The sequence below is a fragment of the Gossypium raimondii genome, chromosome 1, assembly GCF_025698545.1.
Source record: "Gossypium raimondii isolate GPD5lz chromosome 1, ASM2569854v1, whole genome shotgun sequence".
Classification (NCBI taxonomy): domain Eukaryota; kingdom Viridiplantae; phylum Streptophyta; class Magnoliopsida; order Malvales; family Malvaceae; genus Gossypium; species Gossypium raimondii.
In genome coordinates, this window is record NC_068565.1 from 50,450,274 (window position 1) to 50,465,577 (window position 15,304).

The following is a 15,304-nucleotide window of genomic DNA, read 5'->3' on the forward strand; positions in this document are numbered from 1 at the left end:
ACAATCAAAAGCGCTTGTGGCCTAATGGATAAGGCGTCTGACTTCTAATCAGACGATTGTGGGTTCGAGTCCCAACAGGCGTGCGTGTTATGGTCTGTCTTATTAAAAATTTTGGTCTAATTTCAGATTTAGTTCCTACAGTTTAGCGAAACCTGCAATTAGTCTCAATGGTTTCTTTAGTAAATTCAGTCAATAAAAGTTTTGGTTTAATTTCATATTTAGTCCTTACTGTTTAGTGAATATTTGGTCAAAATTCAGATTTAGTTCCTACATAGTAAATAAAATAAATTAAAATAAATTAAAAATTCAGGAAAAGGTCTAAAATATATATGTTTATATTTTTATTATTTAATAATATAATTTTATTTCATAATTATTATTAAAATAATGTATATAGACTCAAATCGTAATTAAGTAATTATACAATATTAAAAATATATATATGTACAATGTTGAAAAGATGGACCTGCCGTAAATTTATAATTTTAATTATTCAATCTTAACCTTTTAATCTCTAAAAATGGGTATAAATAAATTAATGATATTATTAATGTATTAAACAATAATGCTAATTCCAATTATAAAATAAATGTTTTATATGTGTTTGCCTTACAGTAACACATCTTTGTGACATTTTTTTTGTGTGTTTTTGTCATATGATAACATAATTAATCTCAATTTAAATAAAAATAATTTAAAATGATAATATATTATTGAATAGTTTAATTTATAATGAAATTGTAATTGAAAATAAATTACTTTAAAGAGTTTATTAACATTGGTGCTCATGGGCCGAGCGGCCTGCCCGAAATATGGGAAGGTTTGGGTAAAAATATAGGCCAGAAATATGGGCTTGGGCAAAAAAACGAAGCCTGTTTAGAAAACGGGCCAGGCCTCGGGCACAACTTTTTTTGGACTGGGCCCGGCCCGGCCCGATATAATAAATATATTATTTTTTTAATTTTAAAATACTTTTTTTAATTTTAAAATAATTTTAAAATACTTTTTTAATTTTTAAAATAAAAATTTGATATTTATTAAACAAATGGGCCGGGCCGAGCCTGGGAAAAATTTCAGGCCCATATTTCGGCCCGGCCCATGAGCACCTCTAATTTATTTGGTCAATGTTAATATGTGTCATGCTTTTTAATCAAACAGGTGGATCTATCTAAAAAAGAATCTATGGACCATCCGGTAGGTTAATTTCAAACATAATAGACCATATTTTAAAGTAAAAATATTTTAATCCAAACCAAGAAAAGGTGTCATCTGTTTTCTTTCTGCATTCAAAATACAATATTGAAATTAATATTTTAATATATTGTTTTAAACTTTATGTCAACAAATTATTTTATAAAATATTCTCACTATATCATCCATTTCTAATTATTTAATAATTTTTCTATGTAGTTGGCACATAATTTTGATTCTCTGAACCTTGAATGTTGAAACTGAATCTTAAACCTTAAACCCTGAACCCAAAAGGTTTAAAGTTTAAAGTTTGGGTTTAAGATTTAAGGTTCGAGTTCGAAGTTTAATATAAAAAAAGTATTAAAATTATGTGTTAATTACATAAAAATTACCGAAATTTATTAAATAATTTAAAAATCATAAATACATATCTTGTACGTCTAAAGGAGAATTATCAAATGTTAAATGGTTGGCATTTACCTAATAGCGGTTTCTATGGGATCGAATTAGACTTCAAAGCTTGTTTTGCTATTTAAATATGAAAAAATATTTATTACTATTATACATATTATAATTATAATTAATATTTAATTATTTAAATCACAATTCAACTCGAATCTATCTAAATGTTTTAAAGCTCAGAGTGAGAATGGAACCCTCGACCACTAGTTAATGTAAGAAAGACCTTTACCATCTCACCTAATTTGATATAATTTGGTCTTCTACATTTACAGATTACAATATCATTAGTTGATCTAAATAATTAATATTCTTAACTATTTCAGTTAAATTATTAACAATAATTTTCTTAAAAACATGATCTTTCTGATGCATAAAAAAATCCATTTCAGAACTATAATTCAGTCATTATAAATATTTTTTATAAAGATACATTGAATTTTTTTTGGTGATCTTACAAGAACAAGGTAAAACCCGAATAGCAAACACGACTAATACGGTTCAAATCCAGACCACACATGGGACAGTGAACACTCTGACCATCACATATATTAAAATTTTAACAAACATATTGTTAAATAAATTAAAATTATATAAAAATAAATAAATCCTTAGAAATTAGCAGACAAAACATTCTAATATAATTAAAATTTATTGAACAAATAAACCTTAAAAATAGTGCCTACTTGAAAAATAGCTCCCCATAAAAAGTAATCCAAACAATAATATCATCTTTCAAAAAAAAAATCATTGAAAAGTGATATTCTAATTGTATGAGCCAATATATTCATAATTAAAATATTTATATAATAATTTGGAATAAATTTTTAATCTAATTTTCATGGACAAATGCATAAATTTAGATTAGGGCAGAAAAATATATCCAGATTCCGGAACATAAAAAGTATTTCAATTGATGAATTTTGATTTTTGATTTATAAGTAATATTGTTTGAATCGGTTGGATAAAAAGTCGTTTGATATATGATCCGAACATAAAGATTGAATTGATTTTTCAATGAATCATATATAACTGATAAAAATCAAAATTTTAAAAAAACCTATAAATATTTTAAATATTTTTATTAATTTTATAAATTTTAAATAAATATTATTGTGAACCGACAATCAATGAATAAAAATTGATGGTCTGGCCTATTGACTATCGATCTAATTATTAAAATATTGTTTATAAATCGAAAATGACAATTATTTGAATTGAATCATATTTTTATTCAATTTTTAATTAAGTTTGATTTACTTATAATATAACATCAAATATACTTATAAATTAGTGAAAATCCTTAAAGGGTTATAAATATATATTTAAAGAAATTACAAATTAAAAATAAATCTAGATGGAATAAATAATAAGAACATGTATAATTATATATACCAAAATTTGTATTATTATAAAATTAAAGAAGAATTGAATAGAATTATATTTGTAGAATTCTATGATGGTGTGTTTATCGTTCTAGATGTGATTTGGGTTTGAGTTACGCTAATCATGTTAGTTGTTCGAGTTTTTTCTTGTTATTATAATTTTAAAAAAAATAAAATTATATTTGTATATGGAGGAACGTGGAGCATATTAAAGTCCTTTTCCCCCCTAGTTTTACGAAATCCTGTGGGTTTATAAACTATTATTTTATATAAATATCTCAAAGATGGGGTCATATGGCAAAAACCAAAACCATGGGCCAAATTTTCAATCAGCTTCAGCACAAAGAAAAAAATATGTAACTTTACATATATATATATATATATATCCTAACTAAAACCAGCTGCTCAGCTCTCTGTATATTTGTATAAGCCCCCCTTTGTGATGTCTTCTATATCTCAATTAACTCTCTCTTCACATTTCTTACTACATCATTAAAATTCTCAAACTACAACTCTAACTGGTCAGTTTGAAGAAGAAGAAAGGGAGGTTTTTGCAGGTGACTGATGATTGTTACACTTCAATGGCAGTCAGTTCTTTAATGGGTTTTCTTTTTCCTTTTTTTTTTTGGTGTGTGTTTTGATTGTTGGGAATTCATGCTTTTAAGGTTGTAGGGCTAATGAAGAAGGTGTTGTTTCTTTTTATGTTTTGTTGTATTATTTGAAATGGAAACTAATAATGGTTTGTCTGGTGGGATGTTTCTAGGGATTGGTTCAGGAATGTTAGGCCTTGAAATGCCATTACACCCTCAACCCCAACAACAACCTCAAAACCCCCAAAGTGTTCAAAACCCACATAGTTTACATCATCAACAACAACACCCACAAGTGGTTGCTTATGCTCACCATGAAACACAACATGTTAAACAAGGTTACCACCCTTTTGGTTCTAAACCCAAACAGATATCCACTATTAGTGATGAAGATGAGCCTGGTTTCACTCTTGACGATGGTGGTAGTAAGAGAAAAGCTTCACCATGGCAAAGAATGAAATGGACTGATAACATGGTCAGGTTATTGATAATGGCTGTTTATTACATTGGTGATGATCAAGCTAGTTCAGAAGGTGGTAATAATAATGATCCTAGTGGTAAGAAAAAAGGTGGTGGTGGTAGTGGTGGGTTACTACAAAAGAAAGGGAAATGGAAATCAGTGTCAAGGGCAATGATGGAGAAAGGGTTTTATGTATCACCACAACAATGTGAAGATAAGTTCAATGATTTGAATAAAAGGTATAAAAGGGTTAATGAAATCCTTGGTAAAGGGACTGCTTGTGAAGTAGTTGAAAATCAAAGGTTGCTTGAATCAATGGATTTATCACCTAAAATGAAGGATGAAGTTAAGAAATTGTTGAATTCTAAGCACTTGTTTTTTAGAGAAATGTGTGCTTATCATAATAGTTGTGGTCATGTAACACAAGAGGTGGCTAATGAGACACCACCTCAAATGCAACAAAGGTGCCTCCATTCATCGGATAATGCTCAAATCGGCGGCAATCCAGCCGGTGGTTCGACCGAGACATTGAAGTTAGAAGAGTCTGATGATGAAGATGATGATGATGATGATGATGAGTCTGATGGTGATGATGATGATGATGATGATGAAACAATGGATGGACATGATGAAGATCAAAATGTTGAGAACTCTTCACGTAAAAGGCCTAGAAAGGGAGGTGTGTCACCATCGATGCAACAATTGAGCAATGAAGTAACGAAAGTGATACAAGATGGATCAAAGAATAGTTGGGAGAAGAAGCATTGGCTGAAGATGAAGTTAATGCAATTAGAAGAACAAGAAGTGAGTTATCAATGTGAAGCATTTGAGTTGGAGAAACAAAGGCTTAAATGGGTGAAATTTAGTGGGAAAAAAGAAAGGGAAATGGAGAAATCAAAGCTTGAAAATCAACGAAAACGGCTTGAGAATGAACGAATGGTGTTGATTGTAAGGCAACAAGAGCTTGAATTGGTGGACATGAGTGATGTTCGACAACATGCTTCTAATAAAAGGGGAGACCTATCAAGCTTCACTAGTTAAAAGCTCGAAAAATGTAATGTATGGTAAAGAGGTTTTTAGATCATCAATTAGATACTTTTATATGAAAAAAAAAAATAGTTGTTCTTGCTTTTGTTCATCTAACTTTTGTTTATGAATTTGGGTTTTCACTCTTTGTAACTATTAGTGATATAATGAAATAATTGCCATAAATAGATGATGATGATGATGAGTTTGTATGTTACCGAAGCCTTATTTAATTATTTGGAATTTTTATTTAAGTAATTATATTTTTAAAATTGTTATTGTTGGTATCATTGCATTAATCGGAAGTTTTTATTCTTTTATTCTATAATTAAATTTTTTCATAAAACAATTTGAATGTAACAAATCTACAAATCAAAATCTATATAGCTTTCTTCTTTGATCTCTAACAATGACATTCAAATTGACTTGGATTTAATGTATGTTTTTTACTCGTTAATGGGTATTGACTCACCATATTGATCGATGAATTGTCACTTAAAGCTTGCTAGTTTACTATAAAAAAAATTAATAGTTCGATGATCAATTTATAGTTTTTGAAGTTGAGTATCTAAAATATAAACTTAATAATAATTTAACCTTAGGTGCAATTTATCCATTTTTTATTGATTTTGAGTTTTGAAATGAAAATTAGTGCTATTCAAGATGAAAAAGGAATAGTTGGTGTCAAAATATCTGGAAAACTGAAAACTATAAATGGAATGTCTCAAATTAGGGTTGGGAAATCAATGAAGAAAAATGGGTCAAATTTTATAATTAGTCAATATGATATTTTTTTGGGGGTGACAATCATGGTATTTAGTATCCGACGTACCGTTTTGGTTTGTCTCGGTGAATCCGATTGGTACAAAATTTTGATGTTTTAAATTAACTTTTAAATTTGTTTATATTAGTCATTTTAATTTTCTATAATTACATTTAAAATTAGTAATTATTAAACTAAAATTTTGAACCTAATTAATAATATTAGAACTTATATTTAAATATAAATATATTTATACCGATGTATTTGACATTTATTTGTTAGGTATATAATATATAATTTATTTATTTTACCAAAATAATATATAATTTGTTAACAAATTAAAATTAAACAATAAATATGTATGTAATTTTGTTTTAAAATATAGGTAAATCCAAAACGGTACACTAAAATAAGTAAATTTATATTAAAACTTTTAAAAATTTGAATTTATATTAAATATTTCTATAATTTTAGGGGCTAAAAAGGAGTTTCCACCCCTTTTTCCCTGAAATATTTTGAATTTGTTTGATTTAATTTACTAAAAAATTCATTGAGGCTAATTCTGACAGTTTCATTAAAATTTAGGGACTGATTTTGGAAGTGGACCAGAAAATCAATGAGACTAATTTTTAAGTTTCCCTAAACTTAGGGACTATTTCTGGTATTTGACCAAAACTTTTTGATGAGAAAGGGCTATTTCTGATGTTTGACCAAAAAGTTTCAAGGTGAAAATAAGCACGCCTGGTGGGACTCGAACCCACAATCGTCTGATTAGAAGTCAGACGCCTTATCCATTAGGCCACAGGCGCTTTTGTTCTTAAAAAGTCAAATTTACATAAACACTAGGGACTACTTCTGACATTTGACCAAAAAGTTTTGATGAGAATAAAAATAAACACGCCTGGTGGGACTCGAACCCACAATCGTCTGATTAGAAGTCAGACGCCTTATCCATTAGGCCACAAGCGCTTTTGAATTCAAGTTTCAATATAACATTTTATAATATCACTATGTTTTAATTTTTTACAAATCAAATCAAACTAAAGCTAAGGCATATAATGAAAGATTTGCAATGAATAGATGGTGAGCTGTATGTCTACTAAGCCTATTGAAAAGATTCATCATATAAAAATGCCTTTGCATTTGTAATAACTAATAATCATTGTGAAGTGGTTTATCACTTTGGGTTATTTATTCAAGTTTGAGTCTCGGTTTAGAATTTAGTAGTTGAGTTACGTTTTTAAGTCTAAAGGTTAAATTGAAATTCAAGAGAGTTTAGATAAAATTATTAATTTTGTATAATACATTTGGTCAAAAAAATTAGGCCCATTAAACTCAAGCATGGTCTAGCTTGCTTGATCCATTTTCTAATTTAGTGATATAAATCGATTAATGTACTTGAGAGGTATCTCTATTATAGGGATTTGATTAAATTAGTCCCTTGACTATTAAATAGATCAATTTAGTCCTTATACTATTAAAATTAATCAAATAAGGGCAAATAATTGGAATAGAGTTAACATTTACTGTTTAAAAAAGATCACTTACTGTTTAACAAAGTTAATATTTTTAACGTTTTTATGGTTCTGTAAATGAAATCTTTTGTTTGAAACTGGTCATTGTACATCAACATGATGTACATGTGGCAAGCCATGTGTAACTATTTTCTTATTCTGTCATTTATGCCAGTTTTTAAGAGTAGAAATGGATGAAATTTTTAATAGAAAGACCCAAATTGCTGTTTGATCTATCATACAGGGGTTAATTTGCCTATTTTTTTTGAGTAAAAGAGACAAAATACAATATAACTCCTACTATAAGGACATTTTTTTTACCTACAAATTTAGATGAGTGTCAATTTTACAAATTAGGAGTTTAATTTAAATATTATAAGTAAACTTGCTATCCTTGTCATATTATTTGGTGAATCATATAGGGTTAAATCACATTTCAGGGCCTGAACTCAACTACATTTCTCATATTGGGACTTAAAATTTTTTTGATCCAAGTTAAGCTTTGAACTTGGCAATTGTTACCATATCAACGTTTGAATTTTTTTTGTCAAGTTAGTCTTTCAAAACCCTAAAGTTCAGACCTTAATGTGAGAATAATTGTCAAGTTCAGAGAGTAACTTGGACAAAATAAAATGCAAGCCCCAATATGGGAACGGTTGCCTAATCCAAGCCTTAACGTGAGAACAATTGTCAAGTTCAGGATTTTACTTGGACTAAAAAAAGTTCACCTTTTTCTACAGAACAATTGTCAAGTTCCGATATAAGAAAAATTATCAAATTCAGGCCCTAAATAGTAATTTAGCACAAGTATATATATATGTTTGAAAGTTCACCTTTTAACCTTAAAATAAAGTCGATTTTACCTCAACAAAACAAGAGAGATACATGTCAAGTTCCGTACCAACTCTTGCTTCCGTTTCTGTTTTACTGCTTCAAAAGCTTTTGGGGCTTTTTTTTTGGTTCTAGCTTTTTTTTCCTGACAAGTCTTTTTTTTTTGTTTAAAAAGAAAAATAAAGTGATGCTAGTTGATACATCGGTACTATTAAAAAGTTATTTTTTTCGTTTTTTCTCACTGTTTATATTCATATATTCACAGGTATTTTTATAAATACATATTGATGCTGCTTGATAATAAAAAAAATCTTTTTTTAAAAAAATACGATGGTTCCTGCATGATTGGCCAAAAAGTAGAGTGATGCCGCCGGTATATCAGGCGACACCGGCAAACATTATAACAAACAACCCATTTCTGCATTTTTTTTCTTAACCCTATTTTTATAATTAATTAAATTAACTTATTACTTCCCATAATAGATAGAAACATGTTTGACTGATGAATGTGATTCAGAAATGTGGAACACAGAGAGGGTTCTTAGAGCTTTGCTTTATGGGAAAATCCAAAAGTTTGTCGCTACTTATAATCAAGACATTAAAGCACAAATCTACACGTCCTTTTAACTCTGTCGAAACTAAATTTCTTGGGTGTTTTACACTGTTCTTAATGAAGATGATGAGTCACTTGTCACGTAAAAGGTAATATATATTTGGCTTTTGAATCATGTTATTTTAATTGCTGTAATAGTAATAATATCAATTAAGTCAAGGTTGATTTGACTTAAAATTAATATTATTAGTAGAGTTTTTAACTACATAAACATAGTTAATAATTTCATATGTATCCTTATGTTATATATATTTTTTATTAAGAAGAGAAAATATAAAAGAGTAACTTACCAACTACCGGTCTTGGTGTCACAACTTCATTTGCATCTGCATTCAGTAAGTTAGGAATTGCATCCGGTGGGGAGTAAAAGACAAAACATTATAACGGTTGATCCCAAGCCATTGAAGCTACGCCATCAGTGAGCTTATTACCTTTTCTATAGGTATGTTGAATAATCACCTCCCATTCCTTATTAATGTAACTGATGTTCACCAAACTTAGCACTACTAGATAGCGTATTAATTAACAACCTTCGTATTATCTATTTTTAGAATGATTCTCTATATCCATTCCTCCAAACAATCCGAATTTAATTCCACCGCATCCTTATGCTATATTTAAATAAATAAAACTAATTAAAAGATATGTATCTCTATATATATTGATGCTAATTAAATTAAATTAAATTAAATTAATATTTTAATTGAATTTATTGATCATTAGTTGATAAACGACCCCATCATATCTTTCGTTAAAATTGAGTTTATTTGACAAAAAAATTTGAAACAGGAAAAACTTATAAAACAAATTAACCAATGTTAATTTATAAATCAAATGGTCGTATGTAGAAGATTAATATAATCATGTGTTATACTTTTATAAGAGAAAGTATCCACGTTCTAAAAATAGCTTCCCAATTTTTGCTTGTTGAAAAACTTATCTTGAGACGATTGAGACAGGAGAAATCTCTGTCACCTTATTTGCATGTAGGGACTCTCAGCACTATTGGTTAAGGCACAAGAAGGGGGAAGGTAAAGGGCTTTAGGGTGAGCTAGAATGGTTCGGGGCAATAGCTAGGAGAAATTCGTGCTTTACTTTAGCCCCAATACAAAGGAAAAGGTAAGGCTCTCGTTGAGTAATATAATTGGGGTCCGAGTTGTAACAGCTCGAAAGTTAGTGGTGTTGAAAACGATATTTTGGAATTTCGTTTTTCAATGATCGAGTCTGTAAATATTAGTTAATATTTACAAGTCAATTATAATAGTATATTGAAATTTGGTCTGACGAATTTATTAATTGGATAATTAGTTAAGGTACAAGTTTATTAACCCCAAAGTCTGAGGTATTGGAAAAAAAGTATTGAAACCTCGTTTTTGTAAATTGAGTTCATAGATGTTTTTGTTAAATATTTATGGAGTTATTGTATAGATAAATTAAATTTTGAATAGGTAATTTTGCTGAATTAGTGACTAATTAAGGTATAGGAACTAACTTGTAAAAGTAAAAAAAATTTAAATGCGATGTATTTTTAATTATCTGAAGGACCAATTGAGCAGTTGGACCTTTTAAAAGTCATCAAACGGTGTTGGGACTGAGTTGTCATCCATTTAGTATGTTAAATAAGGTTAATACTAAATAAAAATTTAGTTAATTAATTAAGATTAGTAATTATTAAACAAACTATATAAGTTAAAATTGAGTAAAAATAAAACATTCTTCTTACCATATTCTTCTCCAACCGAAACCTAAAGAAAGAAAAGGTTCCAAGCCTCTCCACTTTCGGCCGTTTAATTAATAGATAATTTCAAGTCCTTTTCTCGTAACTTTATGTTTTTCAGAATTCGAGAGTTTGAGTTAGCTAACCCGTGTGTTAACTTCTGAAACTGTTAAAATTTATAAATATTTCCATTTTTGAATCTTGAAGTTTTTGGTGTTATTTGGTTAGATTCTAAGCTTAGATATGAAAAAGGATTAATTTGTAATTATAGATAGTAATTGGCTATAGAAGGATGAAATTGAGATTGGTTTCGAAACTGAAGCTCAAATTTGAAAGATATTACAACTTCGGCTTTAGAGACTAAATTGAATAAAATGAAAAACTTTAGGAGCATTTGAATAATGAAATTGAGATGATAAATACTTATAATAGGATGAAACAAGAGGGTTGAAATTGATAAATTGAATTGAATTATTGAATAGATCAAAATTAGACCAAATCAAGATAATTAAGGAAATAACAAAATTTCTTGATTAGTCCTTAGAGAGTTTTTGTTGTTGTTTTGACCAGGTAAGTTCATACGGTATATTTGTGTTAAATTTTATATATTTAAAATTGTAATTGTAAATACGTTTAATTGAAATTTGTATTGTTTATAATTTGGTACAAAATGTAATATATGGACTAGATCATAAAGAAATGACAAATTGACTGATAAATTGAATAAAATGAATTGCAATATGAGGTTGAGTAGTTGAATTGAATCAAATTGATATGGCTATGTTTAATCTTCGAGATAGAGGACTAAATTGAATAGATTTAAAAATATTGTATGTTGTTGTAATTGCAAAATTGGCTTTATGTTAAGATGAATTATAATGTTATGCATACAAATTGATAATTGGTTGATGAAATGACAACATTAAATTGAGAAATTGGCTTATAAATGAAATTGAGTAATTTAATACTCTATTGTCTGTTCGGACAGAGTTGGATATAGTTGACATGCCATAGGATAGGAAGATTTTAGGGTTACCTTGACTACGTGTCGATGAGGCACCGAGTACCAAATTACTTCAGTTATACTGATGAGGCTCTGGGTGCCAAACACATTAATGAGCGCTGGGAGCAAACTATTTACTTTGGCATTGTCTGATGAGGCACTAGGTGCCAAACTGGTGTGATTGGTTGAACCCGTGTATCCGTCCAAGTTCGAGTTAGGTTAATAGGGGTATAAAGTTTAAATAGAATAAATAATATACGAATTGTGTTGGTAATATGATTTGATGATACAAACACATGTTGTGATTTATAAAAGATCAGGCGAACTTATTATATGAGCCTGGAGGTTTGATATGAAAATATGATGAATTAATGATTTGATTCGAGATTTGAATAATGAAATGAAATAGTGAATAGAATTATATTGAAATTGTGTGCATTGTTGATAATAGATAAAAAATGATATGAAATTGAATAAATGTTGGTTATAAGTGATTGTGAATGTTATATGCTAGATTTATTATAAGATGTGATATATGTTGATACTTACTTTGTTGATATGTGATTGCTATGTTTAGGCAAACTCGTAAAGCTAGTATCTTATTGAATTATGTTGTAATTTGAAGTAAGTTGTTGTTTAAATACATGTGAACTTACTAAACATTTGTAATACTTACCCTGTTGTTTCTATTTCCTTGTAGATGGCTAACTTGCGGAACGTGTCAAACGGATCGTTGAAAAGCTCACGCTATCCCGATATCGGTTCGTTAGCTCTTTTGATTGTTTTATGTTTGGTTATGTGGCATGTATATAGTGTTGATATAAGTGTTTATCTTAATTTGTTGGTTGGTTTTGGTCTGAACCTTTGTTGAATGGTTGATTTTGGACTTGTCCATGGGCATGTATAAATGTGTGTAAGCTTGGTAATATGTTATATTGCACGTGAATCTTATGATTGGCAAATTTGGAAAACCATTAGTATGATTATATTGGTGAAATTGATTGAATATGCAATAGAAGAAGGATCGAATGCTTACAAGTTAATGATTACTTAGGGACTTTAATGATATATAAATGTTTGGTTGGTTGAGAAATTGTGTGTTAAGGTATTGGAATGGAATTTAATGGTATGGTTTGATGCATAATGCTATGAAAATATGATGATTTGAAATTGTATATGTATGTTAGGTAAGTTTGAATTGAGCAAGTAGTTTTGATAGGTTTTGGTGCCAAAATTTTGGACATGTTGATTTGGTAATTAGACTTGTTTGAATTGAGTAATGATAAATTGGTTTTATGCAGGTTTAGATGTGCATATATGTACTAAATAAGCTTAAGGTTTGACTTGGCATGAAATAGGTACCAAATGGACAAATTTCATAAAAGAATAGGGTCTTCATCTCAACGTGAAATACCCCTCGTCACAATGCTGATAGGCAGTTTGTGATGTCCCAACGTCAAGTGGTCCGACGTCGTGACGTGACTCACTATTTTGGTAACTTCACGACATGGAACCTAAACTTTCAAAACCTTGCAATTTGGTCCTAATTCATGCTCGAGTCTACAAAAGTGCTTTCGTAAGCTCAAGTAAGGCTTAGACTTAGTTGTGTATTATAATATTTAGATGTTTATAACATGCTTGAATATTTTAATGATTCGTTTATAGTGTACTTGATCTGAAAATTTAAAAATATTACATAAATGTCCTTATCTGATATAGGGATGTAACACCCCTTACCCGGTCCGGTTGCCGAAATGAAGTAATGAGATGCTACGAACAATTACCAATAATTTTCATACAATTTATTAATGAAAATCTCAAATAAATATTAAATAATCACATACAAACATATATAAATACATTAATCAATCTGTTTCAAGTAGATATTGAGTATACAAAAACCTAAAAATAATTCGGTAATAAAAATGGATCAAAAACAAAAAGGAAGGATAAATTTGCATACAGGGGTCACACTAAATTGTGTACAAGAGCCGTTGTAACTATAATTACAACAAAGGCAAGCGCACCTATTGAACAATAGTACAACTATGGTGAGTAGGGAAGATCGTATCCACGAGGATTAAAAGTACTAGTAATTACTGTTTTTCTATTATATAGTTGATAAATTGAAGTGATTGTTTTTAATCTAAATTTACTAATCTAATTTAGCTACGAACGCAACAGGGAATGAAATGGGAAAATAATTGAAGACAACCAATGAGAAAGACAATACCCAGGAAAGAATCTACCTAGACTTCACCTGTTATTCTGAATCTGAATTAAACGATTTATTCACTTATGTCTTGATCCGTAGAAATCCCTAAATTATGTTAATATCTCTTTCGAGAGTAAGACCAACTGACTCTAGGTTGATTAATTGAAATCTTTTTCTAATTAAAATCTCTATTGTCGCATTAACTCGATCTATGGATTCCCTTATGAGATTTGACTCTAATTTGGTAAATTTATGTCGTCCTATTTCTAGGATTGCATGCAACTCTACTCAATTATGCTAGATCTACTCTTAAACATGGACTTTTGCTCCACTGAAATAAGCACATTAAACTTAAATTAATATATTAGAAATATTAAAACAAGAAATAAGCATACATAATTGAGAACAAGAATCAAGTATTTATCGCGTAAATCAGAAATCAAATAATAAGATTCATAATAGATTTCATCTTCCCTAGGCATTTAGGGAATTTAGTTTATAATCTTGAGTGAAAACATCTCAAAGTCAGAATAACCACAAGACATAAAGAAACTCAATAAAACTTTGAAAGAAATTAAATTGAAATCTTCGATCTTGAGGGAGATCCACTTCCGTGTTGATTCTGATGGTGTTCTTCGAGTGCTTTCTTCGATATTCTCTCAGTGCCCCCTTAGGTCTTCTTCTAATTGGGATTTATAGACTTTAGAACGCTCAGAAAACCTAAAAATCGAGTTTTTCTGCGTATTTAGGAAGCAGAGTGCGATATCGACACAGGCTGGCACATGGGCATGTGGCCAGCCCGTGTGGATACTGGAAACAGCTCTATTTGTCCGATTTTGGCTCGTTTTTCGCTCCTTTTGCTTCCATATGCTCTCTTAAGTATAGAAACATGAATTTAAAGGATTATGAGCATCAAATTCACTCATTTACATAATTAATCATCCAAAAGCGAAATTAAGAATGGGATTAAAATATGTTACTTTTACAACTTATCAGCCGTGTCCATGTGAGATAGGCCATATGAACGTGTGAGTGGGTTACATGGCCGTGTAGATAGGTCACACGGCCGTGTGAGCAAAAATGTAACTCTCTGTGCCCGTGTGTACCAAAATCACTAAAAATTTCACGAACCATACGGTCGTGCCATGAGTCTGTGTATGACACATGACTATGTCTCAGTCCGTGTGTACCTGAAAAATGCCTTGTAAACAAGCTATTTACGCATGAAACACTTATACCACAATTGACACCTCAATCAACACTTATACTACCATTTAAGCCACATTTTAATGTATTCTAAATAATCATCCTAAGTGCCTAACCAATATACCACAATTGACACCTCAATCAACAACTCAAAACTAGCCAAATGACCACATCCATTCATGTCAATATACCTTCAATGGTACCTCAAATATTCAAGCCACACATGTATACATTCAACCATCCAGCTATCACATGTTTAAGTATCAAAATTATCAAAACATTTCCTAAATATAACCTAAGCATATCATCCATCAAACTAAAACTAGGCATC

General features: G+C 29.6%; 1 protein-coding gene and 3 non-coding genes across 5 annotated transcripts; 2 read left to right on the top strand and 2 right to left on the bottom strand.

Annotated features, from left to right (window-relative positions):
• The first annotated feature begins 10 nt into the window (after nucleotides 1-10).
• Nucleotides 11-83, top strand: TRNAR-UCU (transfer RNA arginine (anticodon UCU)). The gene has a single exon. It is a non-coding gene; the product is annotated as a tRNA-Arg (tRNA).
• A 3,377-nt stretch (nucleotides 84-3,460) lies between these two features.
• LOC105786380 (uncharacterized) lies at nucleotides 3,461-5,297 on the top strand. Of its 2 annotated transcripts, XM_012612768.2 has the most exons (2): nucleotides 3,461-3,592; nucleotides 3,799-5,297. In XM_012612768.2, exon 2 carries the CDS (start codon nucleotides 3,813-3,815, stop codon nucleotides 5,124-5,126), a length of 1,314 nt encoding a protein of 437 aa, XP_012468222.1. In that variant the 5' UTR covers nucleotides 3,461-3,592; nucleotides 3,799-3,812; the 3' UTR covers nucleotides 5,127-5,297. The 2 variants fall into 2 exon arrangements, with proteins under 2 accessions (XP_012468222.1, XP_012468221.1); XM_012612767.2 differs by having other exon boundaries at nucleotides 3,461-5,297.
• Nucleotides 5,298-6,610: 1,313 nt separating this feature from the next.
• TRNAR-UCU (transfer RNA arginine (anticodon UCU)) lies at nucleotides 6,611-6,683 on the bottom strand. Its single transcript has one exon. It is a non-coding gene; the product is annotated as a tRNA-Arg (tRNA).
• Nucleotides 6,684-6,770: 87 nt separating this feature from the next.
• TRNAR-UCU (transfer RNA arginine (anticodon UCU)) lies at nucleotides 6,771-6,843 on the bottom strand. Its single transcript has one exon. It is a non-coding gene; the product is annotated as a tRNA-Arg (tRNA).
• Nucleotides 6,844-15,304: the final 8,461 nt, after the last annotated feature.

Coding starts and splice junctions, on each gene's coding strand:
- LOC105786380 (XM_012612767.2), top strand. CDS start 3,759: ATGGAAACTAATAATGGTTTGTCTGGTGGGATGTTTCTAGGGATTGGT.